The 25,581-nt window shown below is 37.9% G+C and overlaps 2 protein-coding genes and 1 long non-coding RNA gene across 7 annotated transcripts; 2 read left to right on the top strand and 1 right to left on the bottom strand.

The window, feature by feature from the left end:
- Nucleotides 1–813: 813 nt before the first annotated feature.
- On the top strand, nt 814–6,003 carry LOC121751007. 2 transcript variants are annotated; one of them, XR_006039986.1, is made up of 6 exons: nt 814–2,254; nt 2,617–2,710; nt 2,820–3,430; nt 3,584–3,806; nt 4,571–4,835; nt 5,315–6,003. It is a non-coding gene; the product is annotated as an uncharacterized LOC121751007 (long non-coding RNA). The 2 variants fall into 2 exon arrangements; XR_006039985.1 differs by having other exon boundaries at nt 815–2,710.
- A 3,810-nt stretch (nt 6,004–9,813) lies between these two features.
- LOC121750953 (survival of motor neuron-related-splicing factor 30-like) lies at nt 9,814–14,772 on the bottom strand. Its single transcript, XM_042145634.1, has 8 exons — nt 14,543–14,772; nt 13,798–13,866; nt 13,070–13,192; nt 12,573–12,655; nt 12,376–12,451; nt 11,885–12,067; nt 11,362–11,490; nt 9,814–10,186 (listed from the first exon to the last, which is right to left on the bottom strand). Exons 1-8 carry the CDS (start codon nt 14,612–14,614, stop codon nt 10,022–10,024), a joined length of 900 nt encoding a protein of 299 aa, XP_042001568.1. The 5' UTR covers nt 14,615–14,772; the 3' UTR covers nt 9,814–10,021.
- Nucleotides 14,773–16,239: 1,467 nt separating this feature from the next.
- On the top strand, nt 16,240–22,511 carry LOC121750903 (arginine biosynthesis bifunctional protein ArgJ, chloroplastic-like). Of its 4 annotated transcripts, none has more exons than XM_042145563.1 (18): nt 16,242–16,457; nt 16,611–16,679; nt 16,846–16,974; nt 17,883–18,006; nt 18,208–18,281; nt 18,438–18,482; nt 18,665–18,715; nt 18,798–18,866; nt 19,005–19,063; nt 19,289–19,358; nt 19,605–19,685; nt 19,764–19,850; nt 20,350–20,472; nt 20,943–21,005; nt 21,495–21,572; nt 21,657–21,802; nt 21,916–21,986; nt 22,098–22,511. In XM_042145563.1, the coding sequence occupies exons 2-18, from the start codon at nt 16,620–16,622 to the stop codon at nt 22,178–22,180; spliced, it is 1,413 nt and encodes a 470-aa protein (XP_042001497.1). In that variant the 5' UTR covers nt 16,242–16,457; nt 16,611–16,619; the 3' UTR covers nt 22,181–22,511. The 4 variants fall into 4 exon arrangements, 3 of the variants coding, with proteins under 3 accessions (XP_042001497.1, XP_042001498.1, XP_042001499.1); XM_042145564.1 differs by having other exon boundaries at nt 16,242–16,462; XR_006039955.1 differs by lacking the exon at nt 22,098–22,511 and having other exon boundaries at nt 16,240–16,457; nt 21,664–21,802.
- Nucleotides 22,512–25,581: the final 3,070 nt, after the last annotated feature.

The raw sequence follows: 25,581 nt of genomic DNA, 5'->3' as shown, positions 1-25,581 counted from the left end.
GTCATACTTTGCTATTTCTCGTGCCTCCGGGGCTCTAAGCAGTCGCCACATACCTTTCATATAATCGTCAAGAAGCTCATAAGCTGAAGCTCCATAAGATAGTTGAATCATCCCCTCATCTCTTCTATGAAACAGCGATTCCTGCGCAATAAACACTCTACCCGCCGATACTTCTCCATGGACGGCATCCAATTCATGTATTTTCATTAAACCTGCAACTGAGACAGTGCAACGGTGAGCAAAGCGGAGAGGTTGGTGGGAGGTGAAAGGAAACGTTTCCTGGTTAAACCCCACTGCCGTCCAGGCTACACCCCACTCACCGTTGCAGGTTTGATGAAAATACATGAGTTGGATGCCATCCATGTAGAAGTATCGGTGGGTAGAGTATTTATTGCGCAGGAATCGCTGTTTCATAGAAGAGACAAGGGGATGATTCAACTATCTTATGGAGCTTCAGCTTATGAGCTTCTTGACGAAGATATGAAAGGTATGTGGCGACTGCTTAGAGCCCCGGAGGCACGAGAAATAGCAAAGTATGACCCTACGAAGGAAGGCGATATCTGGTTGATCGGCATATTGGCCCTGGAGCTTGCAAACGGCACCAACTTCAAAAAATGCTTCGATCCCTCCTCTTTCAATATTGTGATTTCATTGTTGAAAGAGGTTGTTTTAGATGTAAGGATGATCAAACTTGAGAAGGTTGCCAAGAAAGATACTAGTACGGGTGGATATGAATGGCGGGGGTTCCATCTGCATATACTTCAGATCTTCATGATATAGTTTTTAAATGCCTAGAGCTTGACCTGACTAACCGACCTAGTGCCAAGTCACTGTTAGAGATGATCCTGCGATTATGCCATTCGGATGCTAAAGATGTAATCAGCAAATACAACCTAGCTAGGGAGGGTTTAAACAACTTGGCTGGACAGAATTTAGCTGTGGGGAATGTGCCCAAGAATCAGCCTGTGTTTCGTGAAGGCCAGCCTGTTTTCCATCTCGGAAAAAAAGTTGGCCGGAGTTTGGATGGCAGAGCAGGCGTCTACTTGGCACAAGGGGTGGGAGATGTAGTTGGGGATCTCTTGGTTGTGTCATTTAACAACGATGCAAGCTTGGATGAAGGTGTGAAGACTTTCTTAAACACTAGTAATATTGCCCAAGATATTAACAATGTTCTTAAGTGGAATCAGAAGATATTTTCCACTGGGGAAGAAACGTATTTGAGCTTAGAAGAGGTTAAATGATCGTTGTACGATCTAATGCCTGCTCGATACAAAGATGGATTACCAGAGAGCAAAATCCTGCATCGTATAGTTGGAGTTGTCTCTGGACTCCATGATACTGGCCGCCATCATGGGATGCTTTGCGCATCTCATGTATATTTGACGGAAGAGGCTACATAAAAGTAGGTTATGGATTGACTGTGTTGGACTTCACAACTGATATTGAGAGGAGTATCCATCCAGATGCATGGAATGTGACAGCAGTGTACAAGGAAACGTGTGCACCAGAAGGGCAAAAAGACTCGAAGTCCAATATTTGGGCCATTGGTGTGATTGCTCTGGAGCTAATCTACGGAGGATTAGCGGTTTCTGCTCGTGCTACTTTTGACGAGATAGTTGGTCAGATTGTGAAAACGAAAAAGCTCCCTGCATGCTTTGGAAGTGGTATGCCCAGGAAGAAAAAGTTCTCGGATAAGTTTATGGAGCTTTTGGTCGGTTGTTTGACTAATGAGCCGAAAGAGAGATTGATTCCAAAAGTTTTGGAGAAAAATCCGATGTTTGATCGGGCTGTTAATGCTAGTCAGCTTGATGATTTTAAATGGTAGAATGATTGTCGGTCGTTTTAGAGTGGTGCTCAGTTGTTTGTTGTTTGTAGCTTTTTATGCTTACCTAAGTTGAAAAACAGTAAGAGAAAGTGATGAACTCTTTGTTGGGAGTAGAATTTCATGATCATTAACAGTTTAATGTTTAGGCTTATCAAGTTCATGTCATGCTGTGTTTTGTGCCAACCTGTTGAAAATAATAAAACGATAACCTGCTAACAACTTAACATGCAGTAGAGCGCAATAACCAGCTAACAATCCTATAATTTGGATAACTGACTTGTTAGTGAGTTAGCGAAAGGTGTACTTGTTGGTAAGTCTGGTGAAGATAGTGATATATTGAAGATGGTGAAAATGATCATTTTGCGCCAGTATGATCCTGTCGTATATTTCAGTTTTAGCAAAAGAGAATGTGAATTTCTTGCTATGCAGGTACCATTCTTTCTTTACCCATTTTAAGAGCAACTGATATCCTTTATCCTTTATAATCTCATGAATTGTATATTTCTCTTAATTGTGCAATTGTAAGTTCTGTTCATTTTGTTGGGAATAGCTGAAGCATAGCACATCCCGACTTAAATTAAGCCTACAATTTGGCGTCCTTTGCTGTTTAGAGTGATTAGTTTATTCTAAAACTGCCAAATCTTTTTATATCAGCATTTAGAAATATCATGCTAGACTTTTAGTACCGTTTTTTTTTATTGTTTCTAGCCTGTAGCCAAGTGCTGTAACGATACTCATAGTTATTATTTGGCCTTTTCTACTTAGTAGATAACATTTTCTTTTCCCAACAGATGGCAAAAATGGATCTAAGTGATGATGATGAGAAAGTAAACATTGAAACTATTTTCAGGAGTGCTATGGATATGCTGTCAGATGATGCCAAAGGTTAGAGTATTTCATATCACATCCAATATAATATGTACTATTAGCTATTATTATGAACATACTTCTTACCATGTTCTTATCCATGTCTACGTATGTTAACCAACCCCAGGTTTCAGAAATGCTGCCCTTGTTGAAACGGGGCAGAGGTGTACATCACTCTAGAATGATTTATCAAGGTTAGCGTGCACGAGGAGTTGATGAAACCTCATATTACTCATTTTTCCCCGCCGATGGAAAAATGCGGCGCCGGTGACTCGCTCGAGGCCGGGGAATCGCTATTGTGGTGCTCCATTGTTGATTCGAAAGAAATGTATTTTTAGAGAGAGAGATACTCGTTAATACAAGTGGTGCGAATGAAATGAAGTTCAACGGGATGTATTTATAGAAATTTTAAAAAAAACATTTAATGCAATAAACGGGAATTCCGCGCGGACGTCCGTGCAGTCAACGCAATGGCGGACGTCCGCACGGAATTCCCCGCGGAATTCCACGTAATGCTGCGGAACTGCGGTGTCCTCCTCGGAATTCCGTACCTGTCATGCACAATGGCGGACGTCCGCCGCGGAATTCCCCTGGTGCTCTTAATCCTTGTGATGACGTTCCTTGTGATGTCATTTTAAGCAGATTGATAGCTTAAGTAGTGTTCGGCTAATAATACCAAAGGATCTTCTCCCATTAGAAGCTCGAGAAAATACTTTGAAGAAAGTGTCTGAAGTTTTGGTAAGATTTGCAAAAGAAGGTGTACCTATTTAGACCCTGAAGATGACATGAAGGCAAGTTAGAATTCAGTTTTCCATTGTGGTTATGATACTCAAGTATTTTATAGGTTTTTAATCTACATTAACCTGGTTGAATAACGGTCTAAAACTCCAGGTTCAAAGCAGCTCTTACAGGAAGGCGACAAGGCGGATAGAAGCACTTGAGAATCTTTTTGAGAAGCACAAAGTTGCTAAATCTCCTCTGATTGAACAGAAGCTCAAAGTCCTGCACACAAAGAAGGAACTTACCACAAATATTAGATCTCTTAAGAAGTCTTCGTCAGTGTTGGCATTCAAAGATGAATTAAAAGCAAGGAAAGGACTCTTAGGAGACTGGGGTAAGATTTTTTTCTGGTCAGATATGAGTAAACCCTAAACCCTGCTATTTTCACCTTCATTGAAGGTCAGCCTAAGCAAGAATATATCATTTGTTGTTTTCTGCTAGATATTTATTATTCTTATAGACTATTATTTTGCCTTGCTGGCTAAAATACTTATTTTTGAATATAGAATGTCTTCGTGAGCATTTCCTAGAATTATTGTCATTCCTCTCTATCTACCTCTGTTAAATTGTTTCTCTGGAAAGTGGCTTCAAAATTTATTTGTCTAATCATTGTATCCATTTGAGATTTGTATTACATAACCATAATAATGGTGGAAGGACAATACATCTGATCTTGAAGAGAATTTCACAAAGATACAATTGTTTTACCGTGAATAGTTTCATTAATACGCCTATTGCACATTGCTTTTCTCTATGCTGTTCAATGTCATTTTATGGCGAAAAAGTTGGAGCCGCATGTTGCACTTCTTTATCTTAAGCTCCTTGTGCATAATGTGAATCCTATAAGATTGCATTTGAATGCATATGACATCCATAACAGATATTTTATTATTAGCACTATTTCCGGGTTATCTATGTTGGCGGGTTTGAATTTCACTAACCGGGTGGAGCTAAGATCCGTTGCCAATTCGTTTGTTGAAATTTTTTTATATGCTATGGCTACTCTTGATTCTTTCTTAGTGATAATTTCTTCATCTACCAGTATTGCTGTATTTAATTATTATCAGTCTTAATTCTAAACATCTTCAAAATATACAGATATATTACAAGTGATGATGCTGTTGAGCTGAAGGGAAAAGTTGCTTGTGAAATCAGCAGTGCAGAAGAGTTGACATTGACAGAACTCATGTTTAATGGGGTTCTAAAGGATATAAGGGTGGAGGAGATGATATCTCTTCTGTCATGTTTTGTTTGGCAAGATAAACTACAGGAAGCCAAAAAGCCTCGTGATGAGCTTGAGTTGCTTTTTACACAACTACAGGAAACAGCACGTAAGGTGGCTAAGGTTCAGCTTGAGTGCAAGGTACCTGTTCACTCCATTCGTAGTTCTCCCCGTGATTGATTCAAATGTTGGTCTCTGTAATGTCAATCATTCTTTCATTGCTTGCTTATAGTTGTTCTTAAAAAGGACGGAGACTATAATTTATGTTAAAATTATTAGTCTGTGACAATGTCCAGTGTCCACAAGGAATATAATTTATTTATCAAATTTGCGGTTTAGTAGGTGACACAGAGTTAAACTCCATATGCATAATCTCTAGATGCTAGGTCAATTTTTTTAACAATAGCTTTACATTTTGAGGGTCTCTAATTTAAGTAGCTGTTTCTATGAGTGAGATGGTGGAAACATAATTTCAGTTTTATGCAGATATACACACCCTTTCTCGAGTCATCCATACATGTATATTTTGTTATCTGGTTATAGATTTGGTGGTTTCTCTCATTGTTCAAAATTAACCAAGTACTTCCACCTGTGTCAATTCAAAATTCTATTTACCCCAGGTACAGATAGATATTGAGAATTTCGTGAGCTCTTTCAGACCAGATATCATGGAGGCTGTCTATGCTCGGGCTAGAGGATCTAAATTCTACGAAATTATGGAGATGACACCTGTTTTTGAGGGCAGCTTGATCCGAGCAATCAGGAGACTGGAAGAACTCCTCCAGCAGCTGATACAAGCTGCAAAATCAATCGGTGAGAAAGATCTTGAAGTTAAATTTGAGGAAGCTGTCACCATGATCAAGAGAGAGATTGTGTTTGCTGCATCATTGTACCTATAGACTATAGATGACTTCGAGAGTTTTTTTTGCCAGCATCCATACGATTGAGTGGTAGATCATCGATGGCTCCAGCGTGTTAAAGGTCATGTGAGCAAGAGAGAAAGAATGGTAGTTCCTCGGCACTGGAATGTATATCTACACCAGGAAAATGCATTATCTGATGGACCTAGTCCTTTCTCAAAACGGTATAGGTTTTGTGGAGAAGTCGACGTGAGTTGTGCATTCAAGAGGGAAGGTGATATGGCGGAGTATGCAAAAGGAAGAGAGAAGAGAGAGAGTTTAACTTAACTGCTTGCTGCAAAGTTGGGAAGAAAACTGTTGGGTATAAAAGAGAAGCAAGTTATACTTAGTTTCCCTGTAGGTGTAAAAGTAGCTGCACCCCGTTTCATGGGATAATTTTTTTTTGTTTACCTTTTCTTTATTTCTGTTGCCAGTTTCGTGATGTGAGACGCTGTTAGAGTGTCCACAATGGGGGAGCCGCGGTCCGCGGCTCGGTGCGCGGCCCCCCATTGCAGAGGCCGAGAGCCGCGGCCCTGGGGCGAGAGACGTGGCTGAGCCGCGGCCTTCACGTGGCTGAGCCGTGTGAGCCGCGGCCCTCCATTGCATCGAGCTGCGTTTCGCGGCTGAGCCGCGGAATTTAATTTATTTATTTTTTTCGAAATTTTTTTATAAATATACACTCTCATTTCCATTTTTTCACTTCATTCTACACTTCCAATCCCTTCATTTTACACTCTCAAACACTACAAAAAATGCAAGGTGGAGATGGTAATTCACCGGGGTATGGAGACTCGGGATACGGCAACTTCCCCAATCAGACGTGGAGTCCGCACTCGCCCCAATTCCGGGTCCAGCCATCCCAGCAGAGGAACTTGGTTCGCCAACCATCAGGGTTCGGGGACTACCGACCGAATATGGACGCGATCAACAACCCGTCCCAGCAATTCCAATCCTCCCAATTCCAATACTCCCCGTCTCCTCTGTCTGAATCTGATAGATTCACATGGGAACAGTTGATGGGTACACCGGAGATCCCGACATCCGGTAGTGTGGAGATGGAGGCCCCCACCGGGGGTCGCCGAACCGGCGGTGGTGGGGGGCGAGGAGGCGGCGGTGGGAGTGGGAGGCGAGGCGGCGGTGGTGGGAGGCGAGGCGGCGGCGGTGGAAGGCGAGGCTGTGGCGGTGGCGGTGGGGGGCGAGGCGGCGGCGAGCATGGGCCCACCGGCGGTGGGGGGCGAGGCGGTGGTGATCGGCGAGGCGAGAAGTACAACGACGACGAATCCCTCGCTGTTGCGCGGGCATGGGAGGCGGTCACGACGAATCCGGTCATCGGCACGGATCAGACCGACATTTGCTTCTGGAGGCGCGTCCTGACGGTGTACAACGGCTTCAAACCAGAAGGCAGTGCCGGACGTGATGAAGGCCAGATCCGGAAGAAGTTCGGCCGGATCAGTAGAGCTGTGAAGTGGTTCAGGAACATTTACGAGAGACAGCTCCAGAATGCCGAAAGCGGCCGCAGCGAAGGCGACGTACGGGCGTTATCGTATCAGTTGTTTAATACTGAAAGCTGGCCCAAGTTCACCTACTGGAATGAATACATGCTTCTCCGAGACTCCCCTCAATTCAAGGCGATCTGCGACGATGAGACCGGTCCTACTGGGAAGCGGACAAAAATCGGGGCCGACGGCACGTACAGCAGTGGTACCGACTCACGTGCACTCGACCTGAATGACGATGTGAGGGATGAGCCCCCCTCGACAATGTCGAGGCGCCAGCGCCCGCAGGGCCAACAATCCGCCATCCGGGAAGCTAGATCCGCTTCCCAAGTCTCTCGGGCGAGCGCGGCGACACCGCACCCTTCAACACCGACCGCGGCGTTGACTCACACACTGGAGGTGCAGATGATGAAGCAACTCCAGGATAACTTGTCCTTGTACGAGAAGTCGACGGACCCTATCACCAAGATGATGTACTACGACCTCATTCTTAGGTTGAGGTCGAAGTTGGGCTTCTCCGATGGGTCGGCGACGGGCGAAGCAAGCGGCAGTGGGGCCGGTGTCGGCGGCGGTGGAGGAGGTGAAGAAGATGTGCCGGATTCCGATGACGCCACCGAGTAGGAAGCGGTGGCGTTTTTTTCTTTTTATTATTATGTTGTGTTTTTAAAATATTTTCGTTGTAGAATTTTCCCCTATTAATAGTACGACGAAAATTTATCTATAATTCGTAACTTTATTAAATTATGTTAGATCTCAAATTATTAGTCTACAAAAATTTAATATAGTTAAATTAAAAAATAACATTAAAAAAGAAAATAAATTAAATTTTTTTAAAGGGCCACATTTGGTGGCCCTTGTTATTTTTGTTATAATTTTGACTTTTACCATTGTGAAGGCCACAAGAGAGCCACGAATGGTGGCCGGGCCACATTTGGTGGCCTTTGAAGGCCACCATTGTGGACACTCTTAGAACAGGAAATCAGTTACGTGAATGACCAATTTTGATGCTATGTTTCCCCATTGTGCTAAACATAATATACTGCGTATATGACCTGATTATATGAAAAAAAAGATGGATTTATAATCATATTTTAGGTATATGCTATATAATAAGTATCATCTAAGGTGATCTACACCACATTAATTTCCCCTACTTGTATTATTATTTTTCATTTAAAAAATAAATGGTTAGATTCACCACAGCATCTCCTGCTGTGGCATTTTGCACAGCAGGAGATCCCATTCCATCCTCTAAGGTTATAAAAGTGAAAAAAAATATTACCACTTCAATATCTAAATACTTTTTCTCTTTATTACTACATTAGCCTTGTATGGCAAATGTGTAGAAGAGTGGAAGGGCTCACATTTTATTTTAGTGAGTAAAATGTAAGAAGTTAGTCGCGATACTCCCTTCGTCCGCCATTAAAAGTCTCGGTTTACTATTTTAGTCCGTTTACCATTAGGTGTCACAATTTGGTTTGGCCATGAGTTTTAAGAAATACTCCCTCCGTCCCATGCTACTCGCACTTTTCATTTTAGGCCGTAAATTTGGGATTGATTTTTTTGTGTAATTAAAAAAGAATTTTAGGTGTAATGAGACATCACTTAATAAAAGAGTTCTTAACTTAAACTAACATATTAATTAAATGCATTAATTCTAACTTAAATTATAAATAGTGTAAGGACTTTGTGACGAGCCGAAAAGCAAACGTGCGAGTAGCACGGGACGGAGGGAGTATAAAAAAGAGTGGGTTGAATAAGTTAATAAAATATGAGTCCCACTTATATATACTCTCTCCGTTCCTTTTCGGCACGGGGTTTAAGAAAAATTGTTTTAAATGAGTTAAGTAAAAGGAGAATAAAGTAGAAAGGAAAAATGTAGAAAGATGAAGAGAGAGTAAAGTAAGAGAAAGTAAAATACTTTTTACCAAAAGAGGAAATGACTCAACTACAGCTACAATGGAACAAGCAAAAAGGAATACGACTCAGCTACAGAGGGACGGAGAGAGTAGTATTTATTAGTTTTATAATAAAATGTGAGTGGAATAAGTTGGTGGAATGTAGGGCATAGTTACCATTTATGGTAAAAGTGAAATAAGACTCTTATTGTGGGACGGATGAAAATAGATTGTGGGACGGAGGGAGTAAATGGGAAGAGTTTTAAGAGAAAGAGCATAAGGTTATAAAAATTGTGAAAACTCAAAAGATTAAAAAAAATAATAAAAATTCTTAACATTACTGTACAACGAAACATGAATCGATATTTCAAAAATGAAAAAAAAGTTACCCATTTGATTACCATTATCTAAGTTAAAGGCATATGTACTTGTCAAATCATTTTAGCATGTCGTCTTCCATGATCACCTATTATGTCATTTAAAAGTGTCACAATCATTTAAAAGTGTCACAATAGGTGAAACACCTATTATGTCATTACATTGTCATAATAGGTAACAATATTGCCTGTTATGATACTCCTAAACACCTATTAGAACATTCGCCACCGTCACAATAGGTAAGGCACGCATCATGTATATATGCTAGTCTTTGTCTTTTGGCATGAGGTATCTTATTGCGAAGTTATGCCCTGTGTGTCATATTGCAAGGATGCAAATATGTTACGCAGAAAATTCAAAATTTGAAGATTCATTTCCTTTATATTTTTCACTGTCTACTATCCAGCATAGGTCGAGCTTCCATAAATTATGTGGGATCACGATAGAATAGACCAAGTGTGTCGTTCATTGGATGCAACAGATCAGGTATGAACTATTTGATCACAAGTTAATGCCATCTACAGAAAGTTCGAAACCATTTCAATCACGAACCAACCAACATGTTCATATATGGCTCTGCTAGTGCAATCACAATTTGCACAGAAAACTCAGTTATCATAAAAGTTACACAACAGAGATAACTCTAAATGGTTACATCACTCATCTGCACTTTCCATATTTGCTCCTTTGAGATGTAAATGTTTCTCTCTTTTCTGAAACTCAGTCAAACCCTTCCCGCTTCCGGTCACTCCAACTTTCCCAAATGGATCATCAGGAGACTTGAATATGCTCTCGCGGTTTCGGCCCGAGAAGAAACCAACCTTTAGGATAAAGCCAAATTTCAATATAGTACATAAAAAAGAGAACCTTTTACTTGTTGAAAAGACACGACACGAGAAAAATGCTACTACAAAAGACGTAAATGACAGGAAGAAGAAAAAAATAACAGAAATGAGATACATGCAGCTAGTAGGAAAGAACACATCTTCCAAGCATCCACGTAATGTCTAAACTCCTACTGCATTAGCCATCCAGTCACATGCTGATGTATCACATAATGCATGTTTGGTGTAGCACAAGTAGGATGTCAAAGCTTCATTTCAACCATTGATGTAAACCCCACAACTATGATTATAAGCTTTTTGGGGGAAACCAAAAGGTAAAAATAAAAGAAGACATGATATTACAGCACAAGTGGAAGCACCATGGTGAACAATCCAGCAGGCAACCAAACATAGATGAAAAAGGGTTTGATTAATTTTTAGTTCTCGTCAGTAAACAGAAGAGGATACTATTGCCAGTAGTAACAAAAGGGGCTATGACAAGTGTGCAATTAAAGCAAGGTGATTGAAGATTCTAGATTCCACCCTCCGTCCCGGCTAAGATGACACATTCCTTAGCCGGCACGGGATTTTAGGAGTGATTGGTTAATGTGTTTAATTGGAGAGAGAAAAAGTGGGTGAAAGTATTAAAATAGAAAGAAAAGATGAATATTTTAATAGGGGTGGAAAAAAGTGGTTGCATGTATTAATTGGAGAGAGAGAGTTTCCAAAAAAAGGAAATGTGTCATCTTAGTTGGGACAAACTAAAAAGGAAAACGTGTTATCTTATGTGGGACGGAGGGAGTAGTTCAGTGCAGAGAATAGCATTAGATGCCACTTGTAGATTATAAGTTCTGCACTTAAGCACATTGAGACACGTGGAGAAAAGCAAGAAAAGAATATACAAACACATATACCAGCATGGTGCACACAACAGAATGAGTGTTTGTGGGTGTGTGTCCCGCATAAAAGGCGGATCATGCTCTCTTAAAAAATGCACAAAATGGGGGGAACACTGCTTGCTTACAGCAGTATATGACTCGACATAATGATGTATGAAACACAAATAAAAGCAGGCAGCAAATGGGGGGAACACTGCTTGCTTACAGCAGTATATGACTCGACATAATGATGTATGAAACACAAATAAAAGTAGGCAGCAAACGTGAACACACCTTTTTAGCTTTGCCTTTCGTGGTCTGGAATTGCTGCCAGGCATTCTGCCTCTTGTTTTGTGTAACTTCTTTTTCTTCCATACGCATTTTGGACTTGAATGCATGTATCTTTTTACGCTTTGTAGCTTTCTGTGTAAAAGAATATTTTTTTAAAAAATATGTAAAAAACACAGAATGGCATCCTCAAACCCCATCATGGGTCCTATCCTCAACCCCGATGGAGGGTATAGAGGGGGTTCCAGGATGCAATTAAACATCAGTAATCAGGTATGAATATTTTACGATTAGGGGATGAGGCCAGTGCTCTGGAATCACTAATACCCTTCCCAATCTTAGCTCATCTAGTGGAAAATAAAATCAAACATCCCATTCAATTGGATTACAATTAGCTGACAACTCAGCATATGTGCACTAATTAATTTGCAGAAGAAGTTTTGATCATGATTCCTTGCTTTAATACTACTACTTAAAGATACTCATTCGATCATAATCACAATAAAATGAGCAGTAAATCCAAATATACCACATCTTCAGGATCATTACGATCAATTTGAAGTTTTGCAGGAACAGTCCAAGCCTCGAAGTCCTTGCTAGCAGATTGGGCAATCTTCCGTTTTAGGGCTTCTTTTGTAGCAACAGCAATCTTTTCAGCTTCCAGCAAAGGGTCTGCAGTGCCTTGGATAGGTCTAACGTTATCGGGATCCACCTGGAATCACCAACCCCTTCTAAATGTAATCTCAAAAATCACATTACAATATGAAGCTACATAAGCTTAGGACTTAGGTAGAGCCTCCATGCAATTCATGGAATTGAGGGTTTGTGTGATAAATGAACTAGATTAGTAGGTCACAAGTAGACCAGGTCGTAAACACAGTTTTTAAGTTTAACAAGTTCTATAGGGTCCCTTCCTATTCCAGCTATGCCACAGGGTTAAATATTACTAGTAAACTTTTTTGTTTTCTTTGACCGTTTGACATTAGAAAAAAGCACCATGCAAGAAGGAAGATAGATTACCTCTTCCTTGTTACCCCATCCATCATAGGTGACAAAATACCCATTTGGAGTATGAGACTCAATGGTTGCATCATACCTGAACATTCAATCTAAATCAACCACATAAAAGAGGGAGAAGAGATAAAGAAACTGAAGGATAGAGACATCTTTACTAATTAACACAAAACCCAGCAAAAACATATATTCACTATAAATACCACTCTCCATCTTCGCTCCAGACAGCTTGGACTTTGGTTCCAAGTGGAAATTTATTACCATCAATAGCAGTAGTTCTTGGTTTCTGCATGGGAATACCAATAAAAGTAGTCAGATCAGCATGTCTGGCAGTGAAGCATGGCTAAGGAGATGAAAATAAGAAGGGACTGAAAAAAGTATATATCCTTTTTAAATTAAAGAAGGGCACTTTAAGCTTATCATGAACGGAGTTCAGAAAAGACTCATTGACAAAGAATATTATCAGATTATGACTCAAGACAACTCATGCAAAATAAACACAATGCAGCATGACATCAAAGGCTAAACAACTTAAGACAACAATATAAATTACACTATACTTCCAAGCTAGAGTAACACTATTACACTAATTGAATACCAACTTACCAAGATGTAATGTGTCTTACAACTTACTAGAATATACGGTCGTTATTCATTGTTAGCTCAAAATTCAAAAAAAACAAGTCGGAAAATGACTAACATCAAAGGTGATCCCAGATAGCTGCAGATCAGGAGATGCTTCACCACTAGTCCCATTAACAAGTTCAGAACTACCATCATTTTGTTTGGCAGTTGTCAGAAGCTCCTCCGTCAATGCGATCACCTTCAGCCACAAATAAACCCAAATTATAATCTTCCAATTATTATAATATAATTAGTTAAAAGATGATAACATGAACTTCAATCCAGAGTGACAGCCAAAATTCACGAGACAGAGCAGGCCGGCCATCACCACATAGCACACCTGCAATGGAATCAAGACAGAAGTGATGGACATCTTGACAAAGTCCTAGTGTCTTCTTTCTAAAACCCCGACACTTCTGCACACCATGTATGTTTATTTCTTTTAACAAGACAAGATATTCTCACCTTGGCAAACCACAAGGGGAAAAACATCTTTCATCTGCCAGAGGCAGTTCCTTGAAACTGCTTGTTCGAGCAATAGTAATATTTAAGAAAGGAGACAGAGAGAGAGAGAGAGAGAGAGAGAGAGACTGAGACTGAAATTAAACTTTAAAGAAAGTAATGACCTTCTAGCCTATTATACAGCAATGGTTGGTGTTCTTAAACATCTCTAACAACTAGCAACTATGATGATATATGTAATGTTAAGCAGAAAGGATAGGAGGCTCCCATACTTAGAACTGTGGGATCCACCAGCAACAATGAGAGGAAGGAAGTTTGCAAAAACAAAAAAATGAAAATCACCTCCGCAAGTTCTTTCTCCATGTCCAAAAATTCAGAATTCTTCGGATCATCTTTCAACAGTTTGCGTACCTGGAACAATATTAAGACATAAATACAAAATTCGGAATACTGAAGCAAATGAGTAATATTCACTTTTAAGAGAAACCAAAACCCAAAAATTAAAAATAGTAGCAGGGAATGATAAAATTGCACATTGGCCAGGCATACCCCTTCAATAAGAACAAGATAGTGAATAAGTGAACACCAATATCCCACTCCTATACTGGAGTATTTGATTCCAAGAGCAATACTATTACATTAAATTATATTTGGTCAATAAAATTGCGAAACCTTTTCAATGCTATTGCTATACAAAGATCATGGTTTAGATTTCACTGCCTCAAAGAAAAGTGAATAGCATCAGAATGAGAAATTTAAAGGTGTCAAAAACACACATCACAAACTCAAAGCCTAACTTAAAGAGGCAAAGTTTAAACTTTAAAGCCTAACCCCTTCCTATACTCGGTAAATATTAGGATAGAAAAGCAGCTAAAGACCTCTAGTTAGGTTTTAAGACTGAGGAGAACCTCCAATCTTCGCTGTCAACAATCAACACTAAAATGCGTCGAAGAATAAACAATTCACGCTAAAAAGGACCAAAATCCGTAGCAAATCAGCCAAAAAAGAAGTCTTTGAATCGCTGCGAGAATAATCTACACAAACAAAATCAATTCCCGCACGATAACGGAAAAAGAAAAGGAAGCACCTGCTGAAGTTGCTCTTCGTAAGTAGAAAGATTGGCAGCCAATTCTTCGATATTCACCTCTTCGTCTTCCATCTTTTTCTCTACGAGTTCTACTCAAATTATTTACCTTCAGGGACGATAACTGGATCGAATCAATCCCCAATTTTGCAATGGAAAAAGGATATTAATAAATTCTAATCGAATATAAGAAAAATAGTTTGAAACCCTCGTCTACGAAATGGATAGTCTGCAGAATACGTTATATATGGGTTATAATATTATTATCAAAATTAAATATTACAATCTTGTAATTTGTATGTCCCATTACTTTTAGTTCAATTCAAAAAAACTGAGATTAAATTTGCTATGAAACTGAGGTACGTGGATTTTTTTTATTTTAAAAGATTTTTATATTTTTCTCTTATTTTCACTTTTTTTATTCGTTTTTCATCACAAATACAAGAATGAACCAAGTTCCCCATAAGAGATTTTAGTTTTGGAAAACTGAAATTTTGTACTTTGTGGTTAAAAACAATTTAAAATATTTTAATTTTTTCATTGTGTAGTTTGGCCAATTCTTGTATTATGTGAGGGAAAAGAAAAAGAAACGAAGAGAAAAAAAATGTAAAAATCTAAAATAAAAAGTTTGCATGCCTCGTGAAATTTTTAATTGGGTAGTTCGGTCATTCTTGTATTTTTGTGAGGGGAAAGAAGAGAAAATAAAAGAAAATGTAAAAATCCCTTAAAATGAAAAATTCACATGTCTCAACTCATATTCTAAATGGCATGCTAATTCAACTCCAAAAATTTAAAGGTTTGCAAATTTAATCTCATATTCTAAAATCTCTCATTAAAAAATGATTAAACATATTTTTCACAGTGAATTGAAATGTTATAATTTAGTTATCTATTATTATATTAATACAATCAAATATACATATACATTAAATATAAAGTGAAAGACTAAATTTTTATATAATTACTTATATTTCAAATATTATCAATATGAATTAATTGTAAAAGATAATAATAATAGTTTCTCTTATCTCCAATTTACGCAGTTCTGGATCAACCCTATTTGGATTCCAATTGGGTTAGTGTGATTTTATCATAATATAAAATTTCAATTCTAACCCTTTAAATTTAATGTATTATTTAGATAATAGAATTGTGAATTTATTTTACTATAAATTTTCAATCCTAAACTCTTTAAATAATGGGTTACGGTTTCATTGACCGTCCTAGTTTAAACAATAAAAATAAATAAATAAGTAAACACCACATTTGAAATTCGATTTTAGCATTTGAATTATCAAAATAATTATATTTACTTAAAAAATGCATATCAATAATCAATCATTAGTTCTGGTATGAGTATCACCATTAGTGACTATCAGGATTTCTTTTTTAATTTCAGAGTTCATATAATTCTTAATTCATTATTGATTGAAAAACAAATGGGGAACTAGCTAAGAAACCTAAATGGCAGTACAATAACTAGTTTAATTCAATCTAATAAACATTTTAGCACATTTAACAGTCAACCCAAAATTCAATGTATATCCGGAACTGTGATAACCTTGAGGTCAAGGGTTCAACCCCCGCCATCACCGAATTCCGCAAAAAGGCGGATTTCGTACGCATGTGGTTAAACAAAAAAAATTCAATGTATGTCAATTGTCTTCTAGAAATAAGCCCACCTTTCAACATTCAACCTTTGTCAAATCTAGAAAAAAAATGGAATTTGGGGAACTAATTTAGAAAGAAAAGAAAGAAATGGGTTGAAATAGTTGAATGAGACGCTCAACGGCTCACGCCAATGCATATATAATCAAGAATCGTCGCACCGTCATCACTCGCACTGCGAACAATAACTGCAGCACAGTCACAGTGTGCCGCTATCTCCGCCTCTCTCCCGCCGCCGTTTAACAGTAATGTAGGGTATATATTAAGTTTCAAACAAATTTAATTACTATGTGTGTGCATTCAGATATACTGTGTTGTTTAAGTCTAAGACTCTCAGTCCAGCTTAATCTCAGACCAAAATCTTTGCTAAACCCTAAAATAAATTACTAAATTCGTTTTCCAGCCGCCGACAATGTCTCTCTACGTTTCTCACCATTTCACCCTCAAATTCCGCGGACTCAATCAATCCAAGGTTTGCATTTCTAAACGTTCATTCAACCACACTTGTAGTGATATCTATAGGTTCCATGTCTCTTTTTAATTGATAGCTTGCTTCTACATTTATAATTTAATCAATAAATTAGAAAATCTGCATTTGTGGATGGTAATCAGACTGACCAGCTATTTTAATTGTGCAGATATATTCACCAGCAGGTAGTTTGAGAATGAATAACTGCATAGTTTTTGCGACAGTGTCAGTTGGAGAGGACGTGTCGAATTACATACCGGCAGCTCCTATTTTGCTTCCTGAAGGGCCATGGCATCAGGTCAATAATTAGCGCCAAGTTTTCATTTTTATCTTCCAAGTATTTGGTGCTCTTTCAGTGACAGGGGTATCTACTAAGGGCTCAAGCCCAGTGCAAGCACTAAAAATTTCCTTATACCCCATATATTTATGCTCTCAACCCAAAATTAACCCACCCTAAAATGATTTAAACTAATGCCTAATATTTTGGCTTGAATTTTATGCATTCAAGTTTTGCAAACACAGTTTATACGGATATTGATATTTTGATGCATACAAGTGTTAACATTTTAGCTCACCATATTATCGAATTATGGATTCGCCTTGTACATATATGCAATGTACGTGCGTGTATACAGTGTGGCATGTGAGTATGCATATTAGCTTCTGTTGTGTGCTCTCTTCTTTGTTGGAGTGCATTGTAGTGTTATCATGTTAGTCATTCATCACATGGGTGCAGTTTTAGTTATCTACCCAAATGGGAGGACTCATGTGTATCTGCTCCTTACAATCATTAGGAAAATGAATACTTGTGTTTGATTATTCAGAGTCTAATTCTTTGTTTGGTTTGTAAATTTTACTATTGTATTATCATTAACTTTTTAGGGGAGCCAATTGGTTTGGGGTTTATTAATATGGAGATGCTTCTCCTTGAATGTTTCAGATTTCAGTCCGTATGTGATGCAATGAACCTAGATTTAGTAAGAATCACATAATTTTTTATGTATGTCAATGCTGATGTAGAATTTGAACTAGATAAAGTAGTGCAGTATAGACAGATAGTTTGGATTTACTCTTATCAGTTCTTAAATATTAAAAGGGGATGCTATTTTTTTCTTTTCTTCCAAATTGATGAATTCACCAAATGGATCTGCTAAGGGGTTTACTTGTCATTTTAGTTGACCACTAATATGGACTTCAATGTTCCAGATACCGGGTGGTGTTACAGCAGCGAAGGGTTTCAAAGCTGCTGGGATATACGGTGGATTACGTGCAGTGGGAGAGAAGCCTGATCTTGCGCTGGTCACTTGCGATGTAGATGCTGTATCTGCAGGTTTGATCTCCTCGTTACTATTTAGAGATGTTAGCATTCGTCCATTTAGACTAGTAGACTGTGGTTCATATCATCAAACCAGCACCCCAGTGGGAACCTTGATATACTACAACCTTTTGCTACATCTTTAAAAAAATTGGAGTTTGGTTCAGTAGTTTCTTAAACATGTGCTTTGTTCTAATACACTACTTAATTATGTAGGCACATTTACAACTAATGTTGTTGCTGCTGCACCAGTGCTATACTGCAAAGGCGCACTAGAAAAGTCTGAAACCGTATGTTATTACAACCCTATTTATGTTGGTAATTCTATCTGTATTTTTCAACTTATGAAATCTTAAAATATAACAAAGGATTAGAAAAGACGAGAAATTAAGACACCAGGAAGAAAACAAATCTCCAGATAACTGATGTGTGCCTTCACTTCTTAGGGCCGTGCGGTACTGATAAATGCTGGTCAAGCGAATGCTGCAACGGTAATTTTCCTTACACTACTGCTGTTGTACATTAAAACAACATGATTAAATTTTGATAAAAGAAAAGGATATACTCAGCCAGGAAATTTCTCTATGCTACTTCCGGAAGTTAGATCATTTAGAGTAGCAGTGGCTATTTGTACCAATATATGATGGAACTAATTTTTTAAACTTGTTTATAGGGCGATGCTGGTTATCAGGATGTACTACACTGTTCTCATGCCCTTGCTGAGGTATCTGTATTTGAGTTTGCCATTCCTCTTATATTTTAATCACAAAAATTAGTCTTTATGTATCTAACTTGCAAGAGTACAGTTACTGCAACTGAAGCCTGACCAAGTTTTGATTGAATCCACTGGGGTGATTGGTAAACGTATCAAGAAGGTAGATACAATAGCCATGATTATTGGTTATGCTCAATGCATGCATGTATTCATAACTTGTTCAAGATTTTACTTAACAATCCAGATAGCTGCAATTTAGCCACTGGCCTGGCTAAATGCTTTTCTTTCGCACATGCAGGAGGCACTTCTTCAGTCACTTCCAGATTTAGTAAATCGTCTGTCGTCAACTATTCAAGGGTAATTCATCAGAATAGACTTAATGATAAATGTTAGACTCAATAGATATTGTTCCATTTATGCCTCCAGCTCTAGCTTCTTTTCTTGACTTGGATGTGAAGATGAGCTTTCTTTTCCTTTCTTCTATCAAAATGCATAGTTGAATCCCTTTCATCCTATTTCCTTTGTTTTTAAACTCGATTCCTTTTCCCTCATTAAAGTTTCTGATTTATTGTGTGTTTACAGTGCAGATTCTGCTGCTGTAGCAATAACTACCACAGATCTTGTGAGCAAAAGTGTTGCCATAGAATCGATGGTGTGAAACTCTTTGTTCATGCATGTGTATGCATTGAAGATGTCTTCTTCATTATCTAATCATGATTTATATTGAACTGCTGTTACTGCTCTAGAGTTGAATTTGACATCTTGAGTTGAGGCAATTTATAGCAATAAAAGTGTTGTCAATTTCAATAGTTTGATAGTTTTGAATTTGATGGTTGAGCTTTATGATGATGTGTTTCATTACAATCATTGTTACCTTTCCTGTTATTTATTGAAATAGGTTGGAGGAAAACAAGTAAGGATTGGTGGTATGGCAAAAGGTTCTGGGATGATTCATCCTAACATGGCCACAATGCTTGGGGTATGTACTTCAGATGTCATTTTTTTCTACTACAAAATTTGTAACAAATAATTAATTTTACTTATTTAACTTTTATAGGTTGTAACAACCGATGCCTCAGTTTCAAGTGATGTGTGGCGAAAAATGGTACGAGTTGCTGTCGGCCGTAGTTTCAATCAAATTACTGTAAGTGTCAAAGTTCTTCCTATATCTTGTTTTCTGATGGATTTATCTGCTTGGAACTATGAAGCCAATACATGGACTTCTAATATGAACACTAACTTATTGTTCATTATGGACGATTCTACATGTATAGCGTTCACTACCCTATGTAGTCCCTCCATTTCTTGATACACAGTTGACACATTTGTCTGACAATCGGCACATGTGTAGTCTGACAATTTTACATATATACTATTGTCCATTGTATTGATTAATTAATGCATTGCTTGATGATCTAATGATCTTAAATGAGCTAATGCAATCTACTTAACAGTTAACACACACACACACACACACACACACACTCCTCTATTTAATCATAACTAGTTAAGACACCATCTTCTTTTATGTATTAATCAGTACATAACTCTGAAATAAAGTTTAGTTTCTTTTTCTAACACTAGTAACTACTGATCGAGAAAAGCTTGTATTCACTTTATCCCCGCTCGATGCTTTTTGGCAGGTAGATGGAGATACCAGTACTAACGATTGTGTCATTGCTTTGGCTAGTGGCCTTTCAAGAGCAAATAAAATATCTTCTCTTGATGATTCTGATGCACAACATTTGCAAGCCTGTCTTGATGTTGTACGTATCTTAATCTTAGTTGGTATCAAATAATCTCTCTGACTCTCTATTACTATCCAGACTGGCATGTGCTGTATCTGAAATTTGTTTGTTATTGTTCTATCATTAAAAAATGTGTAAAACTGCAATTAGATTAAGGCGCTTGCTTTTTGCAGTAGGGGAAGTTCAGTTTCTATGTATTTCCTGCGCTTATTTGCCAGGGAGGACGAAGCAAAACGGAAGTACCATAGGTTTGGGGGTCTGTGATGTTTATTTCATGGAACTGGTTAGAACAAAATAGTTCAAATCTATTTACCTAGTTGACATTGCAGTTGACTGATATGAGATCCATCAGTAGATATGTAATAGTATGTTCTTAATGCTCTAGGTATGGAATGGTGAATAGTATACACGGTTGGTTATTTTATCTCATACATACATTCCAAGATGATCTCACTTCCACGTGACATTTTCTAATATCAATTTGTCAGGTAATGCAAGGTCTTGCTAAGTCTATAGCCTGGGATGGCGAAGGAGCAACGTGTTTGATTGAGGTATGCATATTTTCCCAAAACATGTATTCCATCTGCTTCGAAAACCCTTTCCTTGTTACATATGTAGCAGCTAAAAATGAGTATTCTAGTACGAAAATAATCTGCTATTAGCTCAGAAGAAATAAGGTCTTACCCATTCCTAAGAAGGAATAAGCTGCATAAACTCTTTTGGCCACTGGGCATCAACCATATGATATCATCTTATAATTAAGAATTTGGAACGCATCTGCTTCACAAGGCATCAGCAATCTGGTAATATAAAATGCTTAGTGACCGTTTTTTTATTCTAGTAAAGTATCTCATTGAAAGGTAAAAACACCATTGAAGGCCTAGTCAACGATGTATAATGTCACTGTGGTGCCCTCCTAATATTTTTACATGGGGAGCTATTTACTTTCGTATGCTTGAAGTTGGTGTTGACTGACTGACGTTATGAGAGTCTATAGTCTGTAGATAGCTTCTCCGGATTTAACTGGATACAATTTCCAGGTCCAAGTATCAGGGGCATGTACAGAAGCTGATGCAGCAAAAGTTGCACGATCTGTGGCTTCTTCTTCATTAACCAAGGCATGATACTATATCTTTCGATTAAGTGATTGGAAAATTCTGATTAGACTTGGTCAGATGTTAATATCATTATCCATGCTGTAGGCTGCAGTATATGGCAGGGATCCAAATTGGGGGCGCATAGCTTGTGCTGCTGGTTATGCTGGAATCCCTTTTGATCAAAATAATCTTCGAATATCACTTGGTGATACTAAATTGATGGACAAAGGCCAGCCACTGTCATTTGATAGGTAACTTTAAATAACCTGAAATAATGTGGAATTCTAGCCAATTGAATATGTATAGGCTCACAAAAGTTCATCATATTATATAAGCTGATAGGAGTCCTTGTAAAATGTTTCAGGGCTGCTGCTAGTAATTACCTTCGAGAGGCGGGAGATAGACACGGGACAGTCATAATTCAGATATCTATTGGTAACTTTAAGAAATCTGTTTTCTAATTGTTGAGCCATATTTGGGCATATCAACTATACTATATATCATGACCTTGGAACTTTTATCAATTTCCTTTGCCGTCTAAAATAGGCGATGGTCCGGGTGCTGGACAAGCATGGGGCTGTGATCTCAGCTATGACTACGTGAAGATAAATGCAGAGTACACAACTTGAGCAGATATACTTCGTGGCTATATTATGGAACGATCTTTCACTCATCAGTTATTCAACTGTAAGATTGGTCTCCACTCTCTACACAATCACTTTTCGGGCTCCAGCACTCTGCAACAGTTGGTCTATGGATCATATTGTAATCTGCTATTGGTAGCCTGTTATTCTTAGACAATAATTTTCTACAAATCGTGTATTATGGTCTTAAACAGCAACCTCGAAACAAGCAAAATGTAGAAGCAAGTATTTGAATTGTAGGTTAGTTTGTTTACTTGATCAGCAGGATCGAATACCTCCAACTTGGGAGGCAATGCGATGACTTGATTCAATGCAACCTACAAATCTTGAAAGTTCAAATTTCAAACTCAGCCCAATCCTCACCTTAAAATAAGACAACAAATCTTGAAAAATCAACCCATGAAATAGGTCTCCAAACATATCTCATGCATCTGGGTAGCCAACATCAAAATCTACAGGTATTTTGTTTCAATTTCCCCTCACTTGTATGTTCTCTCTCGAATTCACAATTCTCTTTTGACCTTATAAGCTCAATTATTCAACCACTTTTACAATTAACAAACGTTACATGATATGCAAATATACAATGATTTGTTTAATTTAAAGCTGTGGAGTCAGAAGATGAGGTGATATATTAAAAGTTTGAGAGGGGTGGGAGAATAGAATCTGCTTTTAAGTACGGTCTGAACACAATGCGAAAAGAAAGGTGATATACCCCATATATGCTCTTCTCACATATTCCCTTCTTTATTTATTTATTTTTCATTTAATAATTTCTCTTTTTCCTTTACATTTTCCTCCTTTTAAGACAAAGCTGATATATGCAGTGGGAATGTTCTCCATACTGCACACCACACTGGTTTCCTGATGAGCTCTTTGTGTGTCTGTGTAAGTATACACACACATACATATAGTACATGAATATATATATATATAGAGAGAGAGATCCAATTGATTTCAGGAGATCTCCTGGAAGGGGTAGGGTGGTCCCATCTCTTGATGCCAGAACCCCAATAATATGTCTTTTTTTGACCTGCATTGACTGTAAATTTATTCTCCACTAACCAACCAGAGACCAAGAAATGGAGAGAGAGAGATTGAAAATTTGAATTTCTCTTTCCCCTCTTCTTGTGTTTTACATGGGTGCATGTGGTCCATTCCCCATTCCCTCTCTAGAGTAAATGTATGAATCAATGGGGGATCCCACAAGCCCCAGCCATCATATGATAAAAAATCTTCTTTTTACTACTCATATGTAGAATCCCATCTCCCCTGCCCACATACCCTAGCTCCTCTCTCTCTCTCTCTCACACACACACACACATACACTCTTATTACATTTATATGGAAACACACATGTGAATGTACACTGGTGTATGTGTGTCTTCAATTAACCAACCACACACACTAAACCTGCAAAATGAAATAAAATGATGTTTAATCTCATCTCTTATACATATATTCACTAATCACTACCCTAAACCCTTATATCACACACATAGTGGTAACCCCACATTAGGGTCTACGCAGATGGACCTAAAAAACCCTAAGCACTCAAACACATTACATCCATCCATCTGTTTCACTTTCCTATATAAATACCCTCGAAAGTGACCACAGCCCTTAGCCTCATGTCTCTTGCGTATAACACATTACAATTTTGAGCTAGCATCATCACATTCTCCACTCAATTTTGTTATCTATCTACAATTTGCTATATATCTAGCATCCATCTCCCATCAAAATCTTGCTAGAAATTGTAAAGTTTTTGGGTTTCTTCATATCTTATTGGTCAAGTACTGTATACTAATGTACCTGACCAAGATATCTCCAATCTTATGCATGTAGTATCTGCCAAAATAAATGAATTGAGTTAACTAAAACCATTTTATTAGTAAAGTGGCCACCACTATTAGTTAATCAAGAATGATACTAACGGAACAGGTGGGATGTGGGGTTCTGTCAAATTGATGTAATTGTTAGGTGCCAAAAAAGATTAATTACAGAAACACACACAAATTTATATATATAAATAGGGTTGAAGTTGATTGGGCAATACATAGGTTGTAACTTTCATGTTGTCGGTTTATAGAGAGGGTTGATGCCTTATCGGAAAACGAATAATTGCAACAGCTCTCTTTAATTTGTTCCACGTGAAACACCTCATCTAGCTCTGACAAAATCATATAAATGCTCTTCATTAATCAAACTAACTAGTAATCTTTTTTTCAATTCTGATGAAAATTTTAGAAGAAATAAGAAATTAAAGAGATAAATATGTACTCCCTCCGTTCTTTGTTAATAGATGCATTTTTTTTGGCACAGAGTTTAAAATAGTGTATTAAATGGATAGTGGAAAAAGTAAGAGAGAATAAAGTACGAGAGATGAAGAGAAAATAAAGTAAAAGAGGGAATTACTTTTTGTCAAAAATAAAAATTACTCAATTAACTTGGAACTTTCTAAAATAGAAAAATGACTCTATTAACATGGAACGGAGGGAGTACCGGGCAAGAGAACTTTAAACTGAAATTAAAATTGAAATTGAAATTGAAATTGGAAGTAAATCAAAAACATATACGATGTGTGGATATGCTTGGCTCCTCATACGCCATCCACGGAGGGCCATCGATTTTTCCGGTGAGCTCCACAGATGGCATACAGGGAGCCAGGCATATACGTATATGTGTTCATGTGTATTCCATGCACTTCAATTCCTAAAAAGTCAAAACTGATTGAAACCAAAAATATGATGAAACAGTGGAAGACAAATGAAGCTGAAAATAGGGCTCAAGTGGCGCATACACAACACATATATAATATACGCATATATTAAAGAAAGCAAAGAGGGATTAAAGAAGAGATTTTGAGAATCAAAATGGGTCCAAATCAAAGCAAAGATTGATAAAAAAAATCAAACCCACAAAACCGTTTTTAACAGTGAAGCAAAAGCAAAAGAAAACCACACACAAACATTCACAGTAGAGAAGAGATATAAGAGACATAAGCCCTTTAAAAATGGCAAGAAACAAGCATGGCCAAATAACTCAACACAATCCTGATTTCTTGTGGGGGTTGTAATATTCAATCACAAAAACTTGCCCACTAAATATAGAGACGGGTAGGTTGGGGTGGGGTGGAGTGGGTGAGGGTATGAAGATGAAAAAATAGGGTTATGTTAGTGTCGACCCAATTTCCTATGCTCACTCTTTTGTAGGTTTGAAATTTCCTTTTTCTGGGTCGTAAAGTAAAGCTTGCTTTTCTCTTCTGAATCTACTTTGTCTCGGAGTGTTTGGACGACATGGATTCCTCATCTATCTACCTTTTTTTCAAAAAAATATTACTCCCTCCATCCCTTAATAGGAGTCGTTGTTTGACCTGACACGAG

This window comes from Salvia splendens, chromosome 10 (assembly GCF_004379255.2).
Source record: "Salvia splendens isolate huo1 chromosome 10, SspV2, whole genome shotgun sequence".
Taxonomy (NCBI): Eukaryota; Viridiplantae; Streptophyta; class Magnoliopsida; order Lamiales; family Lamiaceae; genus Salvia; species Salvia splendens.
This window is presented reverse-complemented; position numbering and strand designations above follow the sequence as displayed.

Bases quoted from the DNA above. Each gene is read 5' to 3' on its own strand.
- LOC121750953 (XM_042145634.1), bottom strand. From the start codon at position 14,614: ATGGAAGACGAAGAGGTGAATATCGAAGAATTGGCTGCCAATCTTTCT. The intron at 13,193-13,797 runs GTGATTTTCATT...TTGTGGCTGAAG, and splicing joins TGGAGAAAGAACTTGCGGAG to GTGATCGCATTGACGGAGGA. The intron at 11,491-11,884 runs GTATATTTGGAT...TCTTTTACACAG, and splicing joins GTAATGATCCTGAAGATGTG to AAAGCTACAAAGCGTAAAAA.
- LOC121750903 (XM_042145563.1), top strand. From the start codon at position 16,620: ATGTCTCTCTACGTTTCTCACCATTTCACCCTCAAATTCCGCGGACTC. The intron at 16,680-16,845 runs GTTTGCATTTCT...TTAATTGTGCAG, and splicing joins GCGGACTCAATCAATCCAAG to ATATATTCACCAGCAGGTAG. The intron at 18,282-18,437 runs GTATGTTATTAC...TTCACTTCTTAG, and splicing joins CACTAGAAAAGTCTGAAACC to GGCCGTGCGGTACTGATAAA.